The sequence below is a fragment of the Cariama cristata genome, unplaced genomic scaffold (assembly GCF_000690535.1).
Source record: "Cariama cristata isolate BGI_N322 unplaced genomic scaffold, ASM69053v1 scaffold4117, whole genome shotgun sequence".
NCBI classification, from domain to species: Eukaryota; Metazoa; Chordata; class Aves; order Cariamiformes; family Cariamidae; genus Cariama; species Cariama cristata.
This window is the reverse complement of record NW_009624748.1, coordinates 4,621-14,646: the sequence shown is the minus strand read 5'-3', so window position 1 is coordinate 14,646 and position 10,026 is coordinate 4,621. Positions and strand designations below refer to the sequence as shown.

At 38.3% G+C, this 10,026-nt stretch overlaps 1 protein-coding gene across 1 annotated transcript; it reads left to right on the top strand.

Moving 5' to 3' along the window:
• Nucleotides 1-1,600: 1,600 nt before the first annotated feature.
• Nucleotides 1,601-6,718, top strand: BDH2 (3-hydroxybutyrate dehydrogenase, type 2; the record flags this gene model as incomplete). The annotated part of the gene is made up of 7 exons (XM_009703270.1): nucleotides 1,601-1,731; nucleotides 2,249-2,357; nucleotides 3,259-3,319; nucleotides 3,966-4,079; nucleotides 4,599-4,657; nucleotides 5,350-5,442; nucleotides 6,665-6,718. Coding segments are annotated over 7 exons (621 nt in total), but the record flags the coding sequence as incomplete, so codon positions are not given.
• Between the last annotated feature and the right edge of the window lie 3,308 nt (nucleotides 6,719-10,026).

Genomic DNA, 10,026 nt, shown 5'->3' with positions numbered 1-10,026 from the left:
AAACAAACAACAAAAAACCCCACCAAAACCAAACACACCTTATACTCAGTCAGACTTTCCCATGTTCCAACTTCTTTCTGTTGCCTTTCATCTTTCCACTGTGGGCCTCTCAGAAGTCTGGCTCCATCTCCACTACGGTCTCTCAATAGGTAGTTGTAGACACTTATTACACTGTGTGTGACTAGTTGCACCTGACAAAATTGTAAAAAACCAAAAAAGCTATGTTTTGGGGCATAGGTGGGTTCTGCACTAGCTGTCCCTTCATCCTAGTGACCAGGCTGTGGCAAAAGGGTGATGAGCAGCAAGTCTTAGTGCCCTGGGAACCTGACTGTACCCGCTAAGGGAATTACTGGAGTGTACCCTGACTTCTTTTCCACTCATCCAGGTTTCCTTTGGATGAAAAGTTCATGTGTTTGAGAAGGGGGCACAGCTCAGTCTTCACAGACAGCATGGAGTGAGGGTGCAGGCAAAGCGTACGGTGAAGTACACCTGTTCCGTAGTAACGATTCAGCCTTGACACAGCTGAGAGGAGCTAGTTGTGTTAGATTACTGGAAGCTACTTAAGTAAAATGAGATAAAATAACACGTAGATTCTATCATACCGTATTACAGCTCATCTGGGAGAGCAGTTCTTTTACTTTGCTCTTCTTGCTCCTGGCCAGGGGATGGCAGGGCTGTCGCTGGCCCTAAAGCAGCTCTGTTAGAGGGGCTGATTCTATAGAAAAGTGTTTGGAAGAGTTGAGCCTGGCCTTGTTTTGCAGTAATTATGTTTCTCAATCTTTCAGAGAGAACTTCTCTGAACAAAATAGAAGGGTGGGTGGGGTTTTTTTGTTATCAGTGGCTTTCTTGGATGTATGGCACAGGCACAGCTGGTGCAACAGCTGTCAGAGGCTGAAATACATAGAAGCTTATAGTGAGAAGCAACATGTTTCCAGCCCTCTTTTGTTTGATTATAAACAAATAATTGCAAAAACATAAGCCTATTTTTAAACTAGCCTTCATGATAGAAGTCATCAATTTGTTACGCTTCCTCTTCATTTCAGTTATCATGGCTGTGACATCATTCCAGGTTATGGAAGTTATTGGCCTATGCAAGATCACTTTTTCTCAGTAATTAGGTGGTATAAAGCTTATTCATTGTATCCTTAGCTACACGAGTAGATAGCATGTAATGTGATTGTGAGTATATGTGATACATGTAACTAGTTTCAAGTAATTATTATTCTATAATAGTGGGCATGAAAGCTTGTTATGATTATACAGGCTCTGTAATTCTGCGGTTTAAGAGCACAGTGGAATTCATTTATTGAAAACATTTTTATGGTAAATGACATTAGCTCATCTGCTTGTGTGGTGCTGTATGACCATCAAATCAGTTGACCTTTTTTAGTTCCCTTCTACAACTTTAAATAGCGTGCCATACTGTCCACTGTTGCCCTGATTTAACAATTGCACTCATTCAATCATTAAGCGTAGCTCTCGCTCAGTGAGTCTTCGTGTTGTGGTGAACCACTGAGAGGGAACCGTTCCTGGCAAGCCGCTGACTTGAATCGTAGATGCAGTCCTCAGCACTTCAGAAAAATACACTGCTGATCCTTAGCCAAATACACTGAAACGAATACCATGTTTTCTAGGCATTCACGTACGGGTTCTGGATGTCACCAAAAAGGAGCAGATAGAAAATCTGGCCAAGGAGATTGAAAGGATTGATGTCCTCTGTAACGTTGCAGGGTAACCAGCTTCTATTCAATCCTACTTCTCTCTTTTTCCAGTTTCCCCTTCCTCCAGAAGTAGTTTCTTGTACTTAAATGCATCTTACTTCTTTTGTTGTAATGTATTTTCTATTTTTAATATAAATTTTCATGTGTCATCACTGAACTCTCTGTGCGTAGCTGTGTTACCCAGGCCAAGATAGAACGGCTCTGGAATTTGTTATGTTTTCCCACTCTCTCTACTATTGGCTTTGGCCCTCCTGGCACAACAGTGAGGAAAGCTGATGGTCTGCCAGTGCTCTGTCTTTTTTAATTTCCCTGTTACCAAACATTTCTTTGCACATATCAGATCTGGTTTGTCTCCCTGATACTCATCACAAGAAATATACTGTTGCTTGCTTTCTTCAAGAGCTCTCATCCCTGCTTTTTAAGGTTGGAAGAGTTAGCTATTGCAAAATAGCAATGGAAAAAATATGCATAAAAAGCCATAGAAATGTAAATTACAGATAGTAATTCACTTCATGCACTTATTCTAGGTTTGTTCATCATGGAACCATTCTGGAGTGTGAAGAGCAAGACTGGGACTTCACTATGAACCTCAATGTTCGCAGCATGTATCTAATGATCAAGGCGTTCCTTCCTAAGGTAAGGCTTGGTTGCACATGTGAGGGAGCCATTGCCATATGGTGCTACCGTGTTATACTATAGCATGCAGCTGCACAATACCACTGCTACAAAATATCTGTAAAATATGTATATTAATATGAATTTTATGCAAATCTGGAAACTATCTTGTGAAGCAATTCAATGCCACTGATACCAACATGCTGGTTATATGAGAACAACAATCCAATTCGATAGTCTAGCAGCTTGAGGACACTTGTGTTTGATGGAGTAACTAGGTTTGGGACTACAAAAATTTGTGGACTGAATAGGGGGTTTGTATTCCTGTAAATGCAAAGGCCAGAAGTGGAAGCTGTGACCACAACTGGATGATGACTACGCATTTCAGTGTTGTTCCAGTCCTTTTTGTCTTTTTTTTCTTAGCTGATCTTCATTTTCAAAGGTTCTTTATAACAGCTTAGGTCTCTCGGGTTTTGAGAGGCCTAAAAAGGTTTTAACTTAAAGAAATTTGGCTACAATTCAAGCATGCTAGAGAACTGTGTGTCTGTCTTCTCCAAAGCAATGGAGAAGTAAATTAGTGTGTTGGTAGATGGCATGAGCAGATGTCTATGTAGGGTAACTTACTGTGGCGACAAGAGGACAAGGATTCAGAGGTGGCTATCTAGGAAAAAAAATCTTTTCCTTTCATAGTCTTGACCTCTGAGATTACCTAGGAGAAACAAGTGAGAATTTCAGGTTCTGCTTTACTACTTCAGTCAATCGATCAGAAAGAGATAAGCACCTACTTGTGCCAGTTAAGCTTTGTTGCTCTGCACATCAATTGCCTGTAGGGCTGTTCTGCAGGTTGTTACAGGGTTATCTTGCTGGACCTGCAGATGACAAAATAGTTTGCATTTGAGTGACATAAGTATTTTTTTTGCAGATGCTTAAACAGAAATCTGGAAATATTATAAATATGTCTTCTGTGGCATCCAGCATTAAAGGTCAGTAGCTTGCTAGAGAGTTCCTTATATGAATCTTTAAAATGATGGGAATGCAAAATAAATATTGCACAACTTTCAATTTAGAGGACACTGCCAATCTTGTGGAGGGATGCAATTTAAAAAAAAAGTGAACGCATCAACTTGTACATACACGCAAGGACACAGATGGGAAATTGCAGAAACACTGAGGTCCTTGCCTTTGAGCTTGTGAATCTGTGACCTGAATGGTTTGTAGCATCCTTTTTACCAGTCTGTATTGACTAAAAGGGAATTACTTCCAGTGGTATCTTACTACATATGTTCTTCAGGGAAACAATGAAGAAACGACAGTTACGTAAGCACTATAGCTGTGCTTCCCAGGGAAACCTGATGGTGACCAACAGACAGGGCTCTGCTCTTCCTACGTCTGTTTGCTCTGTTAACTGTTCTAGACTACTCCCAAACTTACGCTATGGAAGGACCGTGTGCTTTGCTCTGGCGTGTACATGAGTCTGGCAGTCAGTGTTCCAGTTAGCCCGCCCTTATGGAGAGAGTACGGGTGCTCCAGGAAATGCTGGAGTCCTGAATAAGGTGCATATTGAATAAACGTGGGTCTCTGGTTTTTTTAATATGTTTCTATGCTGCTTTCACCCTGATGGTCTGTTAGGAGTTGTGAACAGATGTGTATATAGTACTTCAAAGGCAGCAGTTATTGGTCTAACAAAGTCTGTGGCTGCTGATTTCATTGAACAAGGCATCAGATGCAACTGCATATGTCCTGGTAAGTATTCTTACATTATTTTGTAAACTAGGAGCAGATGCTAGAAGACCCAATTTTGTTTGACATTATTCACAAAGAATAGACTTGCAAGTGGCAACTAAAGTTACAGCAATCAGAAAGAACAGGACGTGCCTGAAACACTTCTGAGATTTAAAATAGAAAAGTTGTTATTTCTATGGTGAAGCTGTATGTTTAGTCTGTTAACCCAGTATGTGCATGTTATATATGCATTACACAGTATTTAGATGTTTATTTTCAAAGACATAGTCTGGAGGTTAGAAGCAGGCAAGGGCTATTATTTAACCTTCTGAAAAGTACTGAACCTAATTCTCAAGTCTTGCCTTTTATGGAGATTGAGTCCTATGCTACATTGATAGTTTTGCAGTCCTTCTCCTGAATCATTATGAAGTTACACATAAGTGTGAAGATATACAAATAGAACCAATGAACTGCATTTTTTTTTTGTCATGATTGTCGACGCAGTTGACTTTTTAACACTGAATTTAAAATTTTGTGTAGGAACTGTTGACACACCGTCTTTACAGGAAAGAATCCAAGCCCGACCTAACCCAGAACAGGTGAGAAAGCAACTTACTAGTTTGACCATGTGTGTACATATATTTAATTTCCTTAAAAAAAAAAAAGCAGGATTTCTGCCCAGATTCAAGAATGTCCCCTATTTCAGAGTACTAACGATAACATAACAGCAGTGTCGTCTTTTGACAGTTTAGTCAGTTTGTACTCAAAGTAGAAGTCTTAAAATGTTTCGGAAGGATACTGTTGCTGAGTGAATACAGAAGGTCTGTCATCTATGGAAGTATTTGCAACCATTGGTCACAATATCTAGCACAAAAGCAGAAGACAATTTCTACTTTGGCATGTGGCAGCCGCAAACTAGTGCAAAACCATGACAGAAAAGGCATTCTGGCCTATGCATTTCAAAATGATTTGGGATCCTTAACCACACTGACTAGAAAACTGTGAGCCTTCATTTGAAAGGCCTAGGGGTATCTACCACCAAAGGAAGAAGGACTTATGTTGGCTTTATTCTGGAACCAGAGATTTGGGTCCAGCCTCCTAGTATTTTTCAACCTGAAATTCATACCACTGTTAATCTTCCAATTTCTTTTTCTAGCATAAATTCCCTACCCAGTGTACTAAAGGAAGTTATGACTCATGGCCTGCTTCCAGTATTGCTTTGTACATATCAGACTAATCAGATTAAAATAATGCTGTGCTTTTTGTATACCAAATGCTCTTGTATATCTAGGCATTGAAAGACTTTCTAGCCAGACAGAGGACCGGTAGGATGGCTACTGCTGAAGAAGTGGCCCATCTCTTTGTGTACTTGGCCTCTGATGAAGTAAGTATGGAATTATAAGATTTCCTGTAACAGAATCCCATGCTACTTTGCTTCTTCACAATAGAGAAAATCTGTTTTAGAAGGATTTATATTGTCTTTGAGCTGGATTATTACAAAAATAAAAAAACCTGATGATCTTTTACTGAGTTCAACCTACAGTACAAAAAGTACTCTGTTTACGGTGATTGTTAAGGCATTACGTATTTGGTACCATAGCCTGGTGGTTTCATATCATCTGAGCAAACTGACTGACCCTGGATCATCCTAAATGATAGGAGAAATAGGCTTGTCTGCTTTTCCAAGTTTGCACCATGTCTAGATCATGTTTTAAGGAGGTAGAATTAGTCACCACCTACCTTCACTATTAAAGAACAAATATTTGCATAGAACTGCTGGAGGTTTTAGCTAAAAGAGCTCAGAGTGAATCTACCCTTTCAGCATAAGGAAAACAATAGACCCATTGAGGTTGTTACACACCAAACTTTTAATGACCACTGCAAATACCGCCAAGACTAGGGAGCGCACATCAAGGTTATTTCGGATGCTATAAATCTACTGTGAATCTAAAATTGGACTGGGTTCCTCTGGATTTGCCGGCAGTCCTACTGAGCATAACATAATACTTTAATGGAATTAATTCAGCCTTAATGTTGCTTACTGGTAAGTAATCTGTTTCTCACTTTCATCCTGGTTTTAGTGTTTCTGTAAAGCTACTATTTTTTTCCAGTCTGGTCATAGGGTTTTCAATCATGTGTAGACAGAATTCCAGTTTTCCAATATATTCCAGTATGTGTCAGTACTGACATAGAGAAGAACATCAACAGCTCAGTTGCTTACCTCGTTATCTGCACAATCTAAATTTTCAGTTAGGTCCCCTCATAATTATTGGCTGGCCTGATCAGATTCTGCTCAGCTGAACAGAGATAATAACAGGTATTATTCCTGCAGGTGAGAGATCTGAAGTCTAGCTTATGTAAATTTGTACACTTAGGATAATTCTCATCTCTTAATGTCTCTAATAATACTTTTGCTACACTCCCCTGAGTTAGCTGAAAGGCTTCTATTTCTAAGTTTGTATTCTATTTATTCAGATATTTTTGTAAAAAAAAAAAAATGTTTGTAAAAAAGAAAGCAGTTTTTAATTTAAAGAAAAAGTGTTGCCCACTACTTAATAGCCATGAAAAATTAGTTAAAATTATTGTGACTTTTTATGTAATTTCAGTCTGCCTATGTGACTGGTAATGAACTAATCATCGATGGAGGATGGAGCTTGTGATTGACCCTACCTGCAAATGGAAATTCACACTATAAAAGGCAAAAAGTGAGGATGATGCTTGCAGAGTTAGATCACTCACCTGATGTTTTTCAAAACAAATTTGGTGCGTTTTTACTGCTGTATGATCTCTTTCTAGATTAATCTTATTGATTCATTTTTCCCTAAATAGTGAAACACTGGAATAAAGCATACTTCATGTGGCTTCATTTTATGGTAACTCCAAAAACATGAAAGAAAAGCAATTTAAGATTTCAGAGGGCAAAGAATGTTATTTAAGGTACAAAATCTGAGTGAAAGGAATTAAATACTAACTTTATTCTCATCCTGCAAAGTATTTGGAAGTTAAACGCTCACAATTAGACTTCCTACTAGCATTGACAGACTGGAGAAAATGGAGCGACTACTTTTAAATCAGCCAAACGGATCCTGAACTAAGTGTGGCTTAAACAGAACAAAGCAGAAATAACAGCAAATTTGAAGATTGGAACATTTGAATCACTTTGTTACTGGTAATAGGTGTTTCTGTGTTAGAGAACATACTAGTTGCAAACTGTACTCAAAAGCACATTCTGCTCTGCAAATTACTTTAAGTTCTTTCTGCTCTCTACTATCATTAGCAAAATGTTTTAGAACTGTAATAGCTGTAGGAAAACAGTCTGGATTATTGAAAAGAACGTCCCAGGCCTGACAACGCTTACAGATTCAAAGTGGGTGGTACAAGACAGTCAAACACACAGCAGATAGACAGTGTATGGGCACATGAAACTTCCTGTGCATAAAGAGTCAGTGTACATGCACGGCTGGCTTGTGCAACTGCAATGTCCATTTTCCAGATCCTGGGCATGTTAGGCTGTTAGAATCTAGAAAACCAGTAGATCCTAGCACAAAAGGCAGGGCTACAGATGATCATTAGAAGCAGTAGGACTGACTACTTTGCAAAGTTTGGGGATTTTTTTTTTTCATATAAGCACATAACCACTATAGACACTGTCTTCCTGAAGCAGAAATGATGGAGAGGAGCCTGCTCTAATGGTTGTTAAGACTAAAGCTTATAGCATGTGGAGAGCAGAGAGAATCACATGTACTTTTACAACCAGTTAGAAAATGAGTACATTAACTGGCACAAAAGAGATCCTAGTGGGAAAAAGAGAGGCCAGAACTGTTTCATTGTTATAGATCACTTCTAAAATGGTCTTGGAAGTATCATTACTATATTCCAGCCACCCCCACCCCCCTTCCACATACAGAAAGTATTATGCAAGGACATCTCTCTGGTAGGCATGGATGGGGTTATATGTGGGAGAAGTATTCTTAAATACGCAGATGGGTCTTCATGAATATGCTTGACTTCTGGCACACAAGCCAAAGGAGTGGGTTTTACCACTCTAGATAGGGCTAATATATTCCTCTTCAAAAGAACGTACTAATATTGGACAAATATTGTCACATCTGTCTGCTAGGTGCTAGGCTTTGGTGTTCTGTTGCTTAATTCTCAAATACCCTTACAGTTCATGCTAATGCACAAGGTTAAGTTTCTCTGAAAAGGACTGTTTCTACAAGAGTTTGTGTTAAAGTTGTTATTGTGATAGCACATGGTAGCTTTGATTTATGAATCTGAAACCTATTATCGTAAAGTCTCATACTCTGGAAAAAAAACATAGATCCTGACCCAGAGATCTAAGGCAATGAATAACCTGAAGTCCAAAACTATTTGTTTTGCTAACATACTGTTAAATTTGACATGAATGACATGGGCTGACTGCCTGTAAATAAGGTTGCCTTAAAAAAAAAAAAAATTGCACACAGCTCTATTTTTATCTAGTTTGTGAATGAAGCTGTATACAATTTCACATATATTCATATACATTAAATACATACATATGTGGGGGGAGGAATTAATGAATAAATGCTACTGACTATGATCAGTAATCAGAAAGCACAGGGAAAAATGTACAATATCTGCCTGTAAATAAGGTTGCCTTAAAAAAAAAAAAAATTGCACACAGCTCTATTTTTATCTAGTTTGTGAATGAAGCTGTATACAATTTCACATATATTCATATACATTAAATACATACATATGTGGGGGGAGGAATTAATGAATAAATGCTACTGACTATGATCAGTAATCAGAAAGCACAGAGAAAAATGTACAATATTTTGTTTGTGCTTCTGTAACAACTGCCATGTTTTAAAAAATATTGCTTAAGCTTTTCAGTATTAGCTGAAGCAGTAATATAAATTGTTTGATTTCAAAGATAATGGAACATGTCTAGTTAAAATCAGGATGCTTATTTGTAAGTGTTACATTTACTTATTGTTTCTAAATGAGAAAGTATTGTGGATGTTGGCTTCCTGAAGCTCACAATGGGTTTAACTTTTACCTTTAATCATGGTTGGAGCATTGTCATCTTGTGTAGTTTGCTTATGGGGTTTTGAGTATCTAGTATTTCAGTAAAGTGACCCTGGCAGCCAAGCAGGATCAAGTTGAAGCAGAAATCCAAAGTTACCCAAAACAGCTCTGCTAATATTCACTGACGTAAATTCAAATGTTGAAAGTTCAGGCTGGCAGGGTACTGTTTCAATGCTTCCAGAGTTTAATATGAAGGCCAAAGTCCTTCCTCTATAGTAGGTGTAGAAGGCTTACCTTGAAAAGAGAATCTCCCCACTGCGCTAACACAGAGTGCTTGCACTGTCTATTCTGAAAATATACTTAAGAATCTGAGAGAAAATTAATTACATGTATTGCATATTGAACTTTGTTAATATTTCTAAGCTCACTAAGTCACATAAGACTATGATATATAGATGCTACTCAAATGGGGTTTTGTCAAAGAAATCCTGCAAGAAAAGGAAATACCATCTACTTTTTACATTGCACTAAAAGCACAGATTTTTTCAGAGATAGTCTGAGAAGGTCTAAAAAGAGAAGTCTGAAAAAATCAACAGAGATTCCTGTCAACGCTTTTCATGGATGTGTTAACAGCTACTACTCTGAAATGTGTTCTAATGTCTAGGGGTTTTCCAGCAGACTTGCTGGAATTATTAAAGGGGAATGCTTCTTAATGCTCTTGTGACATCTTAATTCCCTGGTCTGTTTTTAATGAAACTGGGTAACTCTGTTTCTTTTCCTCCCACCCCAGTGATAATACAGAGGAGTGTTTTGACTTTTCAGATTCTAGGTCAAACTTTCTGTTGTGGGGGAGGAGGGGAAGAGACTTCCCTGATTCAGACTCGTTCTGGAAAATTTAATCTGATCAAAAAAGTGCTTTTTTTTTTTTCTGTCAGATTTGTAGTCAGCTTAATTG